An 18,384-nucleotide genomic window follows, 5' to 3' on the forward strand; every position below is an offset into this window, starting at 1 on the left:
CTTAAAGATCATCATGTCCAATATTGTAGCAAAAGCACAGGTGGGTTTTGCAATTCTGGGAATGTTAGTTAACCTCTCTGAGGTTCTGTTATATAGAAATGTTACAATTACTACCTTTTTTGGTTTTTGTTTTTTTGAGACAGTTTCACTCTGTTGCCCAGGCTGGAGTACAGTGGCACAATCTTGGCTCACTGCAACCTCCACCTTCCAGGTTGAAGCGATTCTCCTGCATCAGTCTCCCAAGTAGCTGGGATTACAGGTGCCCACCACCACGTGTGGCTAGCTTTTGTATTTTTAGAAGACACAGGGTTTCACCAGGTTGGCCATTCTGTTCTCAAACTCCTGGTCTCAAGGGATCCACCCGCCCCGGCCTTCTAAAGTGTTGAGATTACAGGCGTGAGGCATCACACCCAGCCTACAATTACTATTCAAAGTCTGGTGTGAAGGATAAAGTAAGATAATGCACTAAAAAGGACTGAACTCCACAGCTCTCCAACAGAAAGCTCTCAGAAAGCAGCTAGCTATTTTCTTTTTCTTCAATCAACACTGTTGAAATGAATGACTAACAGATACCACTTTCTAAAGATACCTATAGCTCCTGGGAGCAAAATTCCCCCATACAGTTAAGTCATGGACTTGTGTGGAGTGGACCCGTTAGCTTCACACACTTCCCAGGTCACAGATCACACTGCTCAGCTTGGCCAAGCTTTTTTTTTTTTTTTTTTTTTTTTAGAACATGCTCTGTCAAACAGTCAAACACAAGGGAAACATGATGAGCAAGGCTAGAGATCAATACATCCATTTCCACTCACTCAGCACTTCAATCCATCTCCTTAACTAATAGTTATGTCAGTGGTTTCTTCCACTTTCAGCACTTAAGAAGTGGAAAAGTTACAGTTACTGTTTTATGGAGGTGAGAGAGTAAAAGCCAATGCCAATTAAATAATGTTGTATTTTATATTATAAATGTATATTTCTTGAAAGGAGTCTGGCCAGCCAGGGCAACAAAGTGAGACCCCATCTCTCCAAAAAGCAATTAAATTAGCCAGAAATGGTGGTGCACACCTGTGCAGCAACTCCACAGCAGGCTGCTGCAGAAGCATCACTGGAGCTCTGGAGGCTGAGGATGCAGTGTGTGCTGATCGTGCCACTGTACTCCAGCCTGTGCAACAGAGGGAGACCTTGTCCCCTGCCACAAAAAAAAAAAAAAAAAAAAAAAAAAAAAAAAAAGGAGATTTGGAAAAAACAATATAAGAGTGTACTTTCTTCTCAAAAAGCATCTGGCCCTATGTGCTAATATCCCAATTTCAGTCACTGAGTTGACAGCAGAAGCAGAAACAAAACAATGTTGTAATGGATGTGCGTCCCATTCATCATTAGCATATCAAGCAGATGCTGGCAAAACAAGGATCTTCTGTTTTACCAAATACTGCCAGAAATTTTCATCCACACTCATCCCTAGCTCTGCATCTGTCAGTGAACTGAGAAGACTGAAGAATCACCAACGACCCCGGGGGGGTCAAAGCTACCTTCTCCTGTCCCTTCTTTTCCTAAGAGGCACCTATGTCTTCACTGACTACCAGCATCTTCTAAGCTTCCTCAAACTTGCTGGGTTTTCCCTTTGCCTTCTGATTCGCAGCTGCTTAATTCTGACCCACTTCCTTATGCTTCCCACTCGGACGGCTTCATTTTCGCCAAGCGCTTTTAAATCCTGCCCAGCTATGGCAGGAAATCAGTTATCTACTGAGGCAATCTTGCTTTGAGATCTAGCAATCTTTCTCCGTTGTGTTTGTGTCCCAGACGCACACAAAGTCCTAAGAAGCAAAACAGAGTGCGTGGACCAGCCAACCTAGGCCCAGACTTCTGGCCTAGCTCCATTCAGGGCTTCCTGCAATCCACCTGACCTTCCCCCTGCCATCGTTCTCTAGCTACCCTCACACAATCTCCTTTCTGGCAGGCAGATCTCCTCTCTGCTGCCTAAACCTGCTTCGCTCATTCTCATCTCTGTGTCCTTACTCTCAGGCCATACTTCCTCCTTGAAGAATCCATGACCTCCCCTCACCCGTGTTCACATCATAAGCTTCCTCCCTGGAAGTCCAACCAAAGTTCACCCTCCTCAGTGAAATATAAACTCCTCATGATTCCCTTACTTCCCTGTCCTTCTCCTGGCACTTAATAACTAGCAGCCTGCTACTGCTGTTTACCTTTTAATCTAATCTCTTCACAGTCATTTTCTTTTCACGCCCGTAACAGTCATTTCCTCATGAGCGTGAACCCGAAAGCGTGCTTTAGGAAACTGAGTTCCCTAACAAGAACAATCAATTTCACTTTTTCATGATTCTTTCTAGCTCTTGCCCATTCCTGTGTATGTGTTTACATAGCAATAGTCATAATGGATTCCACCGGTTATACAGCTTTACATTCTGCTTTTTCCACTAACAAAGAAAATCATCTTCCTTGTTAAATGGTTTTGACTAGCATCATTTTAATGGCTGTGTAACAGTCCCTCCATTGAGATACTAAATCATGATTACCAAGGCACTGGCTCTATTCTGCATCTCTGACCACATCAGGTATTGTAAAATGCAACATAAACTCATTTGAAATAACTCCTGAAATAACTTTCTCATCTATTCTCCCTAACACCTGACACTGTTTCTATCTTCATTTCTTTCGCTTCCTGGTTCTACCCCCTTGGGCTAGGTAGATAACAAAGGTATTCCAAACACCTTTTATAGATATTTACTTATTTTGGTAGTCAATCTTACCCAGATTTAAACACAGGAAATCCCTTGAGGAAAGGCATTAAGATCCCATCCTATCTAATAGAAGCTAGATACCTGGCAGGCACTCGATAAATGTTTGCTTACCTAGTGAACATTTTTTTAAACCACCTAAAGTTAGAAAACATTAAATTCCTGGAAAATACAATGTTGCTGATCTAACTAATCCCACCAATAATGGCTACAAAACTTTCAGCTCCTTTAATGATTAGACAGGTTAGTAATGTATGAATGGGTGTTCTGTGCAGTACATGGACACATACCTTTTGAGCTGTACAGTCTGAACAACAACATTAGAAAACAAACAACATCTGCAAATAGAACTGCCGGAGCTTGCGATCAAAGTTTACCCCTTTTTCTCTAGCTGTTTAGCTCTGCAGCTGAGAGGAAGCCAAAACAAAGGTTGCAATATTAAAATTATGTAAAATTACATACACGTGTGAGCACAAATTGGCATGGAAACGAAAAGCTGTGAGGATAAAGTATGAGAACTTTTTCTTTTTGCTTTGTTAGGGTAATGTTAGAATAAATGTATGACTAGAAAAATATTCTTGACAAATTAGGCATTACAACTCTTCCTGTTATTCAATTAGGGCCTAATGCTTAGCCTTCAAAAAACTAAGTTTCCCAAACTTACATACAGTTTAGCTGCTTAGCCTTCAAAAAACTAAGTTTCCCAAACTTACATACAGTTTAGCAAAAAGATTGAAACACTCTCACTTCCAGGATAAATGTTAAATAATAAATCAGCCGGCCGGGCGCGCAGTGGCTCAAGCCTGTAATCCCAGCACTTTGGGAGGCCGAGGCGGGTGGATCACGAGCTCAAGAGATCAAGACCATCCTGGTCAACATGGTGAAACCCCGTCTCTCCTAAAAATACAAAAAATTAGCTGGGCATGGTGGCACATGCCTGTAATCCCAGCTACTCGGGAGGCTGACGCAGGAGAATTGCCTGAACCCAGGAGGCGGAGGTTGCGGTGAGCCGAGATCGCTCCATTGCACTCCAGCCTGGGTAACAAGAGCAAAACTCCATCTCAAAAAAAAAAAGAAAATAAATAAATAAATAAATAAATAAATAAATCAGCCAACCACCTTAAAACTCCAAACACCTAAGCACAATCAGACACTGAATTACATGAGAACTTAATACACCAGAGTTGTCTGGAAATTTTCGGACTTTCCTCAGAATACAGCTAATGTGATTCCAAACATTAAGAGTCTACACAGCACAACTACATCATCACAGTAACCCATTCTCATCCCCGTCCTCATCTGTGGACAGTGATTTATAAGGTTGCTTTCTGCACATATACAGGATGATAGAAAGCATTAGGACTCCAGTTTTACTATTTGCCCCAATTATACACAAGTACTTAATACATTAGTTTTTTTAGAATAACTTCTAAGTAATTCAAAGTAATAAGATTCTTTTCAAAATTACTGGAAAGGTGGAAAGATTCCTACATATCATATGGGAAAAAAGAAATTACTGGAAAGGAATACGGTTTTGTTTTAGTCTTTTCATACAAACTTTAGATACTGATTTTTTTTTTTTTTTTTTTTTTTTTGGAGACTGAGTTTGGCTCCTGTTGCCCAGACAGGAGTGCAATGACGTGATCTCAGCTCATTGCAACCTCCACCTCCTGGGTTCAAGCGATTCTCTTGCTTCAGCCTTGTGAGTAGCCAGGATTACAGGCAGGCACCACCATACCTGGCTAATTTCATTATTTTTAGTAGAGACATGGTTTCTCCATGTTGGTCAGGCTGGTCTTGAACTCCTGACCTCAGGCCATCTGCCCGCCTCAGCCTCCCAAAGTGCTGGAATTACAGGCATCAGTCACCACTCCCCACCTAGATACCAATTTTTTAAAATCACTGTATAGAATTCCACCACACTGTATTCCATAATAACCTTTATTTATGCTAACAACTACTTCACAACAAAAATGGTAAAGAGCAAATTTATGTGTGGTAATCACTGAAAAAAGAAGTCCACATGTATGTTAGAAAATACAAGGCTAAGAGTGGGCACTAAATGAACCCAGGAGGTACTTTACCCCAAATAATCCACTTCTCTATATAGGGTAATGAAATCTATGAGTAAACCTCAATTTTAAAAGGAGTTCAACCCAAGGATCAGCTCACGTCCATTCCACAGCTAAAACGATTATTCTTTACATTCCTCTAAACTCTGATGATTATTACAAGCTTATCAACGGCAATTTGTAAGTATAAAGGTTAAGAACTCCCCTGAAAAAGTGAAACCAATGGGGAAAGGGAGAGGGAAAGAAGGGCTCTAAATAGCTGAGATGACTTTTGTGTGGTTGTTTAGCCGCCTCTTTTTAGCACTGACATTTCCAAGTTTCTTGTGAAAAGGAAATTTTAAGAATGTGCTGAAGCCATCCTTTCAGAATCAACTGACAGATAAGTTATGTTTCATTTGGCTTTTTTTCTTTAAATTATTGTGATGGTAACCTTGAGTGAACTGGAATACAGCTGCCTGAATGTTTCAAAACTCATGCTTCTGAAAATGTTCAGAACTGCATCGACGTTTACTTCGTGTTGTCAGAGCACGAGATTAGTGAAGCAAAGCAGGACTCAATCTTGCACTAGTTGAGAACTTAAAGTAATTAAGTTCTTAGGGAAAAAACTCACCTGACCGCCTTAATCGGCCCTAGCAAGAACAGGACAAACCAATTCCCATAGATGAGATAACTCCAAGCGAGAAACCAACTTCCCCTAGGACAAACCAACACTTAATGTCAGCTGGTTGATCTGTCCCTCTCAAAATATACAAGAGACAGCAGAGAAAAGGAAAACAACTATAATTTCTCTATAAAAATTAAACAACACTTGATTTTGCTAAGAAGTTACAACTTCTTAGTTGTTTCTGGTACTTAAATGATAATTAGTTCGAAGTCTAATCAATGGCAAAGTCATCTCCTGGGACAGTAAGCGACCCCAGTGATACGACCTTGTATAGAAAGCGTTTTCAAAGACATTATTTCATTTAAAGCAACTTGCCCAGTCACGCTGCTTTGAGTAACAAAGCCAATACCCAGCCCACCTCCTCCCATGACTTCTGGGGTTCTCTTCACTCCCTTGGGCTACAGATGATTTAAATGTACTCGGTTTATCTGCTTTCTCTACCCTCCCTGCAGACTTAAGAGAATGTCAGAAAGATACAATTTCACAAGAATCTTGGCACTTAAACTATTTATTGTTGAGAGATGACGAATGAGACTTCAGGCAAAACCAAAACTTTCTCCACCGTCCAAAAACAACGAAGAAGGCATCTCCTCCACCTGACCCCAATCTCAGGACGCCCAGGTGGAAGGAACTCGCTGCGAGGCGCCCACCTGGCCCCCTGCCCTCCTTCCCGCCGCGGGCCACGGCGGTGCAGGCTTGGGCGACCCGGGCGGGACGCGGGGTCCCGGGGCGGGCTGCAGGGGCTGGCAACCCGCGCGCGGGGGCGACGGTGACAGCTGGCCGGGAAGGCGCGGGGCTGAGGGGCCGGGGCGAGGCGGGGCGCGAGGGCCGAGGGCGCCCTCGGGAAGGGCCGGGGGAGACGAGAGGGCGAAAGAGCGGCGGGGCGGCGGGGCGCAGGCGGAAGGGGCAGCGGGGCCGGCAAAAGGGGGCCGGCGGCGCCGGGAACCAGGCTGGCCGAGGGGGGGGAAGGGAGGGGAGAAGAGAGAGGGGGCGTCCCGGCGCGGGCGCGGGCCTCGGGGTTCCCGGACCCCCCTCGCGCCCGGATGCCGACTCCAGGGGCGGGGTCGCCGGACCCCCCAAGGCAGTCGAGGGAAGGGCGCGCCAGGCACCTGCCGCCTGCGCCCCGGCGACCTGGGCGGGCTCGACTCTCACCTCGCCGGTTCATGGGTCGGATCCGCACCGCCACTTTCACTTTGGAGTCCCCCATCCTGCCGCCGCCAAGTTGCTCCCTCGGCTTCCGTCTGCCGCGGCCACCGGCGACTCTTCTGGGCAGACCCGGCGGGACGGGGCCGAGGGCGGGGCCGGGGGCGGGGGCCCGGGCTAGGGGCGGGGCCGGCGCGAGCTCCCGGCGCGCCCCGCTGCACGACGGGACTTGTAGTCCCCCAGTGTCGTCGCGGGCGAGGCCGCCCCGGAGGTGGGACGGGAAAGCTCCTGCGCGAGTCTTGAGCTGGAACTTAAGATCAGCAACTAGAGGTAGATAAAAATACCTTTTTTTTTTTTTTTTTTTTTTTTGAGATGTAGTCTAGCTCTGTCCCCCAGGCTGGAGTGCAGTGGCACAATCTTGGTTCATTGCAACCTCCACATCCTGGATTCAAGTGATTCTCATGCCTCAACTTCCCAAGTAGCTGGGATTACAAATATCCCTCACCACGCCCAGCTAATTTTCACATTTTTAGTAGAGACAGGGTTTTGTCATGTTGACCAGGCTGATCTTGAACTCCTGACCTCAGGTGATCCGCCCACCTCGGTCTCCCAAAGTGCTGGGATTATGAGCATGAACAACCATGTCTAGCCTAAAAATATCTTTAAAAGGAGGGAAATTCTGACACGTGCTGTGACATGGATGATGGACCTTGAAAACAATAGGCTAGGTGAAATAAGCCAGGCACAAAAGAACAACTACTATGTGGTTCTACATATATCTGCATACAGTAGTCAAATTCATAGAGATAGAAGGTAGACTGGAGGTTAGTGAGGGCTGTGAGGAGGAGGAATGAGGTTAGTATGGAATGGGTGCAGAGATTCAGCTTGGGAAGATTTCAGCTGTGGACAGGTTTTTTTTAGAGACAGCGTCTCACTCGTTTACCCAGACTGTAGTGCAGTGGTGTGAGTATAGTTCGCTGCAGCCTCAACCTCCTGGGCTCAAGTGATTTTCCTGCTTCAGCCTCCCAACTAACTGGAATTACAGGGGCACACCACAACAACTGGCTAATTTTTATTCTTTGGTAGAGATGGAGTCTCACTACGTTGCCCAGGCTGGTTTTGAACTTTTGCCCTCAAGTAATCTTGCTCAATTCAGCCTCCCAAAGCACTAGGATTACAGGTGTGAGCCCTTGCACCCTACCAAGATGCTAAGTTTTTATTTTGTTGTTTGTTTGAGATGGAGTCTTGCTCTGTCACCCAGGTTGGAGTGCAGTGGCATGATCTCAGCTTGCTGCAGCCTCTGCCTTCTGGGTTCAAGTGATTCTCCTGCCTCAGCCTCCAGAGTAGCTGGGATTACAGTTGTGCACCATCATGCCCAGCTATTTTTTATATTTTTAGTAGAGACAGGGGTTTCACCATGTTGGCCAGGCTGGTCTCGAACTCTTGACCTCAAGTGATCCTCGTGCCTTGGCCTCCCAAGTGCTGGGATTACAGGTGCGAGCCACCATGCCTGGCTGATAGTAACTTTCATGTTATATGTTTTTTTAATCAAAATTTCAAAAAAGGTTAAAAATAGAAAATGCTACCCCAGAGGACCCTCTTTTTAAAAAGGGGAATTTGTTTCCTAGAGGCCCCGCCTCTGCACTTCAGGAGGTCTCAGCTATAACAGCAGTGGGTTTAGTGCAGCAGGTCCTTTGACTTAGTAAACAAGTAATATCAAGAGAACCAATTTAGGATTACCTAAATTGGTAATCCTAATTTAGTGTCAATTAGTGTCAAATCTTAGTGTTTGACACTATGACAGCTGCTTAATTTTACCAAATACTTTTTTTTTTTTTTTTTGAGACAAGGTTTCATTCTGTGCCCAGGCTGGAGTGCAGGGGCACCATTTTTGGCTCACTGCAGCCTCAATCTCCCAGGCTCAAGTGACCCTCCCACCTTAGACTCCCAGGTAGCTGGGACTACAAGCATGCAGCACCATGCCTAGCTGATTTTTAAATTTTTTGGAGAAATGGTGTCTCACTATGTTACCCACACTGGTCTTGAACTTCTGGCCTCAAGTGATCCTCCTACAGTGCTGGGATTACAGGTGTGAGCCATTGTACCAGGTCACCAAGTAAATTATTTGAAAAGGAACACACACAACAATTACTATCTACTTTCACTCTCTTTAAAAAGAAAAAAAAGAGTCATTTTGGGTATAATTTTATATTGAAATTGTTTTGCCCTCCTGTCCTTTTGCTCTTATTTAGTGTTGACATCACCTTTGCAATGGCCCCGGACTGCTTACCAAAGGCTGATACTCTGGTCTTCAACACACATCCTCATTACCACCTCCCTACATTCAGGTTATAAAAAATAAGGGTTCGGAATGTCCCAAGGTTTCATACTTCACTTTATATCTCCTTTATAACCAGGCAAATTTTATTTTTAAATGGCATGTCCTGATGCTAGCTTGAATTTGACTTTTTAAACAGAGTCAAAGCAGGCAGAAAAAGAGAACATGATGCTGTTTCTATGGGAATATTGTATTTATACTTAAGCTGAAACTGAAAAGAGAGGAAAGCCCCTAAGGAGCTCACGGAGGGGAAGAATCGAATAGGGAAGAAGTGAGGGCTTTCTCAAAATCCTCAAAACCGTTTAAAATGTTCTCAAAATATTTGGAAGAAAATGACAGTAGCCTCCCTGGGGACTGTGAGCTGTTTCCCCTTTTGACTTCTGTTCACACTAATCTGTCTCCTTCGACTTCTGCAGTAAAGATTCTTAAAAGAGAGCCCAAGACGAGAAATGCCCCTATCTTCCCATGGAAAGTGTTCCTCTGACAGGTAGGAGACAGAGGACCAAGACTCAAGTGACAGCCTGCAGCCCAGGAGTTTCAGGGGCTTCGACATGGAATGAAACTGGAGAACTAACAACAGGCTTTGGGCTTCAGCAGAGGCTCCAACAAGACAGACAGAAATGTCCTGCTTTCTCTCTGTCCCTCTTTTTCTATGGTCCGAGACAGAGTCTTGCTCTGTTGCCCAGGCTGGGGTGCAGTGGCACAATCTCAGCTCACTGCAACCTCCGCCTCCTGGGTTCAAGCGATTCTCCTGCCTCAGCCTCCTAAATAGCTGGGATCACAGGCTCCCGCCACCACGCCTGGCCTATTTTTGTAGTTCTAGTGGAGGCGGGTTTCATCATATTGGCCAGGCTGGTCTCAAACTCCCAACTTCAGGTGATCTGCCCACCTCAGCCTCCCAAGGTGCTGGGATGATAGATGTGAGCCACTGAGCCCAGCCAGTTTCTTTCTTTTCAACTATTAGAGGAAAAAGAAAAAAAAAGAACTAGTGCATAAGGCATTCCCTGGTACCTGGTTTTTAAAGCCAGTGCTTAGGAAATCTACAAGTGTTTACGAGGTAGATACTAATAGCCATTTTGAGAGAGCTGTTGAATTTTAGCTGTGTGGAAAAAGAGTTTCTAGTTTTTGCCATCGCATTTTGCAAATCTGCACATTCTAAAACTGATTTCTACTTTACTTTTTGTGGCTTTGATCCACCCATTCAATAGTTTCTGATGGTCCCTGCATTTGTCACATATATGTATGTATATATGTGTGTGTATATATATATATAAAAATTATATAAGATGCATATATAATATATATAAGGTATATATATATGTATATATAAATTTTTTTTAAGACGGAGTCTCACTGTGTCAGGATTTCCCTGCTTGCCTGAGACCTACCTTTGTGAAAGCACTTTGTTTTCCCAATTGTAATCATATCTGCATCTGCCTCCCCAGCTATACTGTGCCACAGTGCAGTCTTTACGCATGGAGAAAATGTCTTTTTTTGAGACAGGCTCTCATTCTGTTGCCCAGGCTGGAGTATAGTGGCACAATCATTGCTCCCTGCAGCCTCAAACTCTGGGGCTGAAATGAGCCTGCAACCTCAGCTTCCTAAGTAGCTGGGACTACAGGTGTGCATCACCACTCTGGCTAATTTTTATATTTTTTGTCTATATTGCCCAGGCTGGTCTCGAACTCCTGGGCTTATGTAGTCACCTGCCTCCAGCCTCCCAAAGCACTGAGATTACAGACGTAAGCCACCATACCCAGCTTGAAAGTGTCTTTTTTTTTTTTTTTTTGAGATGGAGTCTTGCTCTGTTTCCCAGGCTGGAGGTGCAGTGGCACAATCTCGGCTCACCGTGCAACCTCAGCCTCCCAGGTTCAAGCAATTCTCCTGCTTCAGCCTCTCGAGTAGCTGGGATTACAGGCATGCACCACCATGCCAGCTAATTTTTGTATTTTTAGTAGAGACGGGTTTCACCATGCTGGCCCGGCTGGTCTTTAACTCCTGACCTCAGGCAATTAGCCTAGCTTGGCCTCCCAAAGTGCTGAGATTACAGCATGAGCCACCGTGCCGGGCCCAAGGTGTCTTTTTAAAGACTGTTTATCTCTAACAGCTTATACAGTGGCTGGTACTTAGTAGGCACTTAATACATTAGAGAATGAAGATATTAACCACATGGCAACGTCGTTGCTCTCAGATTAAATGGCTTGCCTCAAGCCACACAGCTGGAAGGTGGCAGAGCTGGAATGCAAACACAAATTTGTTTGATTTCAAAAATCTTTGCCCTTTCCACAAAGAAGGCACTGCGCCTCCCCGCCCATATTTTTCAGGTGCACATTATCTTTACAGTGTCCTGAACTCCTAGTGAAAGCCTAGATCTCACTTATAGCAATGACCCCTTTCTAGCTGTTATTTAATGAGTCCTTATGACATGTCAGGCATTGCGCTTAGCATGCCACACGTATGATCTCATTTCATTCGTACAACAATCCTATGAGGTTGGCACTATTATTATGGCCTTTAACAGAAAGGAAACAGGCCGGGCATGGTGGCTCATGCCAATAATCCCAGCACTATGGGAGGCCAAGGTGAGCACCTTGCTTGAGCTCAGGAGTTCGAGACAAGTCTGGGCAAATTGGCAAAACCCTGTCTCTACTAAAAATACAAAAAATTGGCCGGGCACAGTGACTCACACTTGTAATCACAGAACTTTGGGAGGCCAGGGAACAGATCACTTGAGGTCGGGGGTTCAAGACCAGCCTGACCAACGTGGAGAAACACCATCTCTACTAAAAATACAAAACTAGCCAGACATGGTGGCAGATGCCTGTAATCCCAGCTACTTGCAAGGTTGAGGCAGGAAAATTGCTTGAACCCAGGAGGTGGAGGTTGCAGTGAGCCGAGATCGAGCCATTGCACTTCAGCCTGGGCAATAAAAATGAAACTCTGTCTCAAACATAATAATAATACAAAAAATTAGCCGGGCGTGGTGGCGGGCACCTGTGGTCCCAGCTACTCGGGAGGCTGAGGCACAAGAATCCCTTCAACCCTGGAAGTGGAGGTTGCAGTGAGCCGAGATTGCACTTCAGCCTGGGCAACAAGAGTGAAACTCCATCTCAAAAAAAAAAACAAAAAACAAAACAAAAAAATTAGCCGAGCATGGTGGCATGCACCTTTAGTCCTAGCTACTTGGGAGGCTGAGGCACAAGATCATTTGAACCCTGGACGTGGAGGTTGCAGTGAGCTGAGATTGCACCACTGCACTCCAGCCTGGCGACAGACTGAGATTCTGTCTCCAGAATAAAAATAAAATAGGCTAGGTAGAATGGACCCAGGCAAAGGCCACTTTCCCTGGGGTTTGGAATGAGCTAGGGTTTACAAGCCCAGAAGGTAAGGTGTACTTTATAAACTAAGTTATTTATGTATTGGTTTCCCTAGGGTTTACCCTTTGTGTTTAGTAAATGTTCCTTAAATTTATGTGTATTTGACCTATGCAAGGGGAAGCAAAGGGAAGGACATTGGTCCACAAGTGGGACAGAGGTTTGAAAAGGAGGAAGTCTAACCTCTGAGGCCAGTGTGGTGGGGGCAGTGGGAATTGGGGAGACACCACAGCAAGAGACAAGTCAGAAGTAGAGATTTGGGCCAGGCATGGTGGCTCACACCTGTAATCCCAGCACTCTGGGAGGCCAAGGCGGGTGGATCACGTGAGGTCAGGAGTTCGAGACCAGCCTGGCCAATATGGTAAAATCCCGTCTCTACTAAAAATACAAAAATCAGCCAGGTGTGGTGGCGTGTGCCTGTAATCCCAGCTACTCGGGAGGCTGAGACAGGAGAATCACCTGAACTGGGAGGTGGAGATTGCAGTGAGCCCAGATGGTATGAGATTCCATCTCAAAAAAAAAAAAAAAAAAAAAAAAATGTAGATTAAAGATCACTGGGTTCTGCCCCAGGAGAGCCCTCTTTTGCACTGATCATACAGCTCTGGGCTCCACTTCATTCTGAAAGATGACACTTCCCTCCATTTCCAGTCCCTATTTTCTCTTCTCTTCCCAACTGATGCAGTCCCTGTAGCCCGCACTGTTGTTGCTTTAGTGACTTGTACTCACGTCGCTCCCTTTTCTAGGATGCCCTTTGCCAGTTGAGATCTAACCATTCAAACCCCATTCTCTCTGTAAAGTCATGCTTCACTCATCCTACACACATTCATGTTTTCCTCCTGGAAACTTTTCTAGCACTGTGCCTTATTAGCATTTGGTTACAAGCTGCCTTCAATAATGTATGTAGGTCTTGTCTTCTCCAAGGAGACTGAGGACTTCTCAGTAGCAGAAATAATGTCTTCCCTTTTTCGGTATCACTTAAAGTGAAGGGTACACAGCCGACTTCATACATACTCGGTGGCTGAATGGTGACTTCCAGATAAAAGAAGGCATAGAGGTGGGAGAGCCCGGAGCCAAGGAAGGACTTTAATTATTTTGACTGATATTCTAGGTTGACAAGAAATTAGAGCAACTACATAAGCATGGAGAGTAGGAGAAAAGATCTTTAGGATATTCTTTCGGCCTCTTTATTAAAGAAATTTAAGTCCCTCCTAATCTTATCTCCAAAGAGCTAGAACTCTACATCCATCAGAAACTTAAAAACCATCTCCAGATGCACAGATTTCACACTGAACTCCCCCAAAGTGTTCACTGTCTGGATAAACATCAATTTACAACTCCCATCCCCACTTTGTTGAAAAACGTCTCTAAAGAACAACATGAATAATGAATCTCTGATGGGCCTCGTTCATCTCCATAAATCATTCAGGGACAGAGGTCAGAAGAGAGTATTCTTCTGGTATTATTTAAGGCAGATTGTACAGTTCAGGCCCCATTAGTAAGCACAAAAGGACACCCATAAAATATTCATAGGCTGTGACAGAAACACATTGACTGGCTGGGGGACCCACCTCCGGAGGGACTAGATAGTCAGAAGAACGTGCACACTCTACACACTCCTGTAAACTCAGAGGTTCCACAGCTCATCAACAAATCTGATCTAGAATTTACAGGGATTTACTGAAACCACCGGAGAAAGGGTGAGATAAACTAGAGGTAAAGAAACTATTTTGCCCAGGGCCCATAGCCTAAGGAGAAACAACTGACTTTTTTACCCCAAGAACAATTTGGAGAAGGAGCAAAACTCTCCTCTGAGAAATATTGAATAAATTAGAGTTGGAAAAAAAAAGAAATCTGGCAAAGGTATGCCTGGGAGGGAATCCAGGCCTACTTCCATATGCACAGACACTCTCCTCCCTGCATTCACTATTGATGTTTTTAAAATCAAATATAATTCAATTTCACCAATATTTGATTGCATATGTACTCAATGCAGGGTACTTGCCCAACCAGGAATTAAAGTGAATATGACATACTTGACATTTTGAGAAAGTGAGAATTTGTTTGAATGTAATTATGCTGTGAAAATGGAATCAAATGTCCGTAGAATTCCCACTTTGTTACCGGGCAGGTAAATAAGAGCTTGTTTTCCCAAGCATGTCACATGTTGCACCGGCAGGTGGATGGAGGAGGGGAGGAAGAAGGACCAGTCGCCTGATTGGTGTCACTAGAAGGTGTCACTTAGGCAGGAAACATGAGGATGGGTGGAGAATCCTGCTTCTAGAGGGAAGAGAAGGGCAGAGAAAATGGCACAGGCTCTGAGGGATGTCACCTGTGGTTTTAATCTTCTGGCCGCTGGGCATGAAGCAGTTAAAGAGAAACCCAAGACAGCTGCAGCCAGGGGCTCCATAATAGCCATGAAGAGGAAGCACATAGGGCTCATTTTTCTATGCCACGAAGGGAGACTTGTTTCAGCTGGGACCCAATCTGGACGCTGTTCTGCCCACCAGGAAGCCAGGAGCTAAAAAACGCTCTCAGTGCCCTAGCTGGCATGACTCAGAGGCAGCTGAGCAGGACCCAGAGCAGAGGGATAGCTGCTGCGGGTTCACCCTTTTCCATCTTCTACGGGAGGAAAGCAAAACCGCCCTAGAAACAGAGGATGATTTAGCCATCGTTTACCAATATAAATTCCTGACAAATGAAAGTCTTTCATGTAAAAACTTGAAAAACTAGAGAAAAGAAAACTGAATATTTAGCTGATCTTGAGCAAAGGGAGAAGGCATCAATAATAGTAACAGTACTGAGACATTTGTTCAAAGTCAATCTAGGTAGAGCTGGGACTGAAACTTAGAACTTTAGAGCCTCATTCTTTTTTTTTTTTTTTTTTTTTTTGAGACGGAGTTTCGCTCTTGTTACCCAGGCTGGAGTGCAATGGCGCGATCTCGGCTCACCGCAACCTCCGCCTCCTGGGTTCAGGCAATTCTCCTGCCTCAGCCTCCTGAGTAGCTGGGATTACAGGCACGCACCACCATGCCCAGCTATTTTTTTTGTATTTTTAGTAGAGACGGGGTTTCACCACGTTGACCAGGATGGTCTCGATCTCTTGACCTCGTGATCCACCCGCCTCGGCCTCCCAAAGTGCTGGGATTACAGGCTTGAGCCACCGCGCCCGGCCGAGCCTCATTCTTTTTTTAATTTTTTTTTTTTTTTTTTTTTTTTTTTGAGTCGGAGTTTTGTTCTTGTTGCTCCGGCTGGAGTGCAATGGATCACTGCAACTTTCACCTCCTGGGTTCAAGCGATTCTCCTGCCTCAGCTTCCCGTGTAGCTGGGATTACAGGTGCCTACCACGACGTCCAACTGTTTTGTATTTTTCTGGTAGACACGGGGTTTCACCACGTTGGCAACGCTGATCTAAAATTCCTGACCTCAGGTGATCCACCTGCCTCAGCCTCCCAAAGTGCTGGAATTACAGGTGTGAGCCACCGCGCCCAGCCCAGAGCCTCATTCTTTATTTATATATATATATATATTCACATTCTTTTTTTTTTTTTTTGAGAGACAAGGTCTATGTCACCCACCTCAGCCTCCCAAAGTGTTGGGATTACGGATGTGAGCCACCGTGTTCGGCTCAGAGCTCACTCTTAACCTTGCATGAAACTACCTCCTTAAGGAAAAACTAAACACAGGTAACTTAGAAAACAAAGACTTCTGTAGTATGTCCAAATAACCCACCATAAAAAGCAAGCAACAAACTGGGATGCTTTTGCAATATATGATAGGCATAGGGGTATAGTCCTAAAGAAGTCTTAATAAATCAAAAAGAAAAAGGCAAAAAGAGGTCAGTAGAAATGTTGGCAAAAGTTAAAAATAGGCTGCTCCAGGCCAGGAGTGGTGGCTCACGCCTGCAATCCCAGCACTTTGGGAGGCCAAGGCTGGCTGATCACGAGGTCAGTAGTTTGAGACCAGCCTGGCCAACGTGGTGAAACCTGTCTCTACTAAAAATACAAAAATTAGCTGGGCGTGGTGGTGAACAACTGTAATCCCAGCTGCTCAGGAGGCTGAGGCAGGAGAATTGCCTGAACCTGGGAGGGAGAGGTTGCAGTGAGCCAAGATCGTGCCACTGCGCTCCAGCCTGGGCGACAGAGTGAGACTTTGTCTTAAAAAAAAAAAAAAAAAAAGACTGCTCCAAATTTGGTGACCAATGAACACTTGAAAAATGTTCAGTCTCCCTAGGAATCAAATAAATGTATATTTTAAAAAAATTTCTTTATCAAATCATTATTTAACATACCTTTTCTTGTCTAACAATATGGCAAACTTTGTTCTTTTTAGAGATAGCACTGGGGGTGGGTGGTCTTGCTATGTTGTTCAGGCTGGTCTTGAACTCCTGAGCTCAAGGGATCCACCCACCTCAGCCTCTCAAAGTGCTGGGATTACAGGAACGAGCCAGCACCTGGCCAGCAAACTTTTAGCAAAAAGCTAATGCCTAATTTTTGGTGTATGGTGACCAACTTTTCAGACAGTCCGCTGGGACACAATCATACCAGACCCCCCAAAAATATATATATGTGTGTGTGTGTGTGTGTGTGTGTGTGTGTATAAAAAATATATATTTACATGTATATGTGTTTTTACTTTAACATAAAATATGAAAAATAGGTATTTAAAATTATATATTATTCTGTGTTACTTTTCTTCCATAAATGCTATTACTTAGACAAAGCCACATAAGACTAGTTAATGGGGGCAATTCATAGTAATTAATAATACAATTAATTAAAAATAATGTACAAGAAAATATATCAATATTTTATAATGTTCCTTTGGATTCTCTGATACAACATTTTTTTGTTTTTTTTTGAGACAGAGCCTCACTCTGTCCCTCATGCTGGAGTACAGTGCTATCTATGATCTCTGTTCACTGCAACCTCTGCCTCCTGAGTTCAAGCTATTTTCCTGTCTTAGCCTCCTGAGTAGTTGGGATTACAGCTGCCCACCACCATGCCCTGCTAATTTTTGTATTTTTAGTAGAGATGGGGTTTCACCATATTAGCCAGGCTGGTTGTGAACTCCTGACCTCAAGTGATCCACCTGCCTCAGCCTCCCAAAGTGCTGGGATTACAGGCAAGAGCCACTGTTCCTGGCCCGATACAACAATTTTTTTTTTTTTTTTTTTTTTTTTAGACGGAGTTTCGCTCTTGTTACCCAGGCTGGAGTGCAATGGCACGATCTTGGCTCACCGCAACCTCCGCCTCCTGGGTTCAGGCAATTCTCCTGCCTCAGCCTCCTGAGTAGCTGGGATTACAGGCACGAGCCACCATGCCCAGCTAATTTTTTGTATTTTTAGTAGAGACGGGGTTTCACTATGTTGACCAGGATGGTCTCGATCTCTCGACCTCGTGATCCACCCGCCTCGGCCTCCCAAAGTGCTGGGATTACAGGCTTGAGTCACCGCACCCGGCCATACAACAATTTTTTAACTTTTTATTTGATATTTAAATTTTGTGGACCATATTATTGTATGTTCTTTTTTTTTTTTTCTTGAGACAAGATCTCTCTCTGCACCCAGGCTGAAGTGCAGTGGCACAGATACGGTTCACTGCAGCCTTAACCTACTGGGCTCAAGTGATCCTCCCAGCTCAGCCTCCCAAGTAGCTGGGACTACAGGCATGTGCCACCTGGCCCAGCCAATTTTGTATTTTTTATAGAGACAGGGTTTTGCTATGTTGCCTAGGCTAGTCTTGAACTCCTAGGCTCAATCAATCTGCCTGCCTCAGCCTCCTAAAGAGCTGGGAATGCAGACATGAGCAACTGCACCCAGCGTCACATATTCTTAAAATTCACAAATGTAATACTCTTCAAAAGGAGAGCATGAAAACAACATGACTAGTTAAACAAATATCAACCTATATGTAATAAAAAATAACAATGGCAGCCGGGTGTGGTGGCTCATGCCTATAATTCCCGCACTTTGGAAGGCTGAGGCTGGTGGATCACTTAAGGTCAGGAGAATTCAAGACCAGCCTGGCCAACGTGGTGA

At 44.7% G+C, this 18,384-nt stretch overlaps 1 protein-coding gene across 3 annotated transcripts in view; it reads right to left on the reverse strand.

Annotated features, from left to right (window-relative positions):
* KIF13B (kinesin family member 13B) overlaps positions 1–18,384 on the reverse strand; it is a 246,379-nt gene that overhangs the window by 188,432 nt on the left and 39,563 nt on the right. For 2 of the 3 annotated variants that reach the window (XM_039461134.2, XM_039461133.2), the window contains exon 1: positions 6,645–6,784. The exons of the other annotated variant lie outside the window; for it this stretch is intronic. In XM_039461134.2, coding sequence (XP_039317068.2) covers positions 6,645–6,699 — 55 coding nt within the window. In that variant the 5' untranslated portion in view covers positions 6,700–6,784. Of the gene's footprint in view, positions 1–6,644; positions 6,785–18,384 lie in introns of those variants that run through there. 3 annotated transcript variants of the gene reach the window in all.

This window comes from Saimiri boliviensis, chromosome 13, assembly GCF_048565385.1.
Source record: "Saimiri boliviensis isolate mSaiBol1 chromosome 13, mSaiBol1.pri, whole genome shotgun sequence".
In the NCBI taxonomy this organism is placed as follows: Eukaryota; Metazoa; Chordata; class Mammalia; order Primates; family Cebidae; genus Saimiri; species Saimiri boliviensis.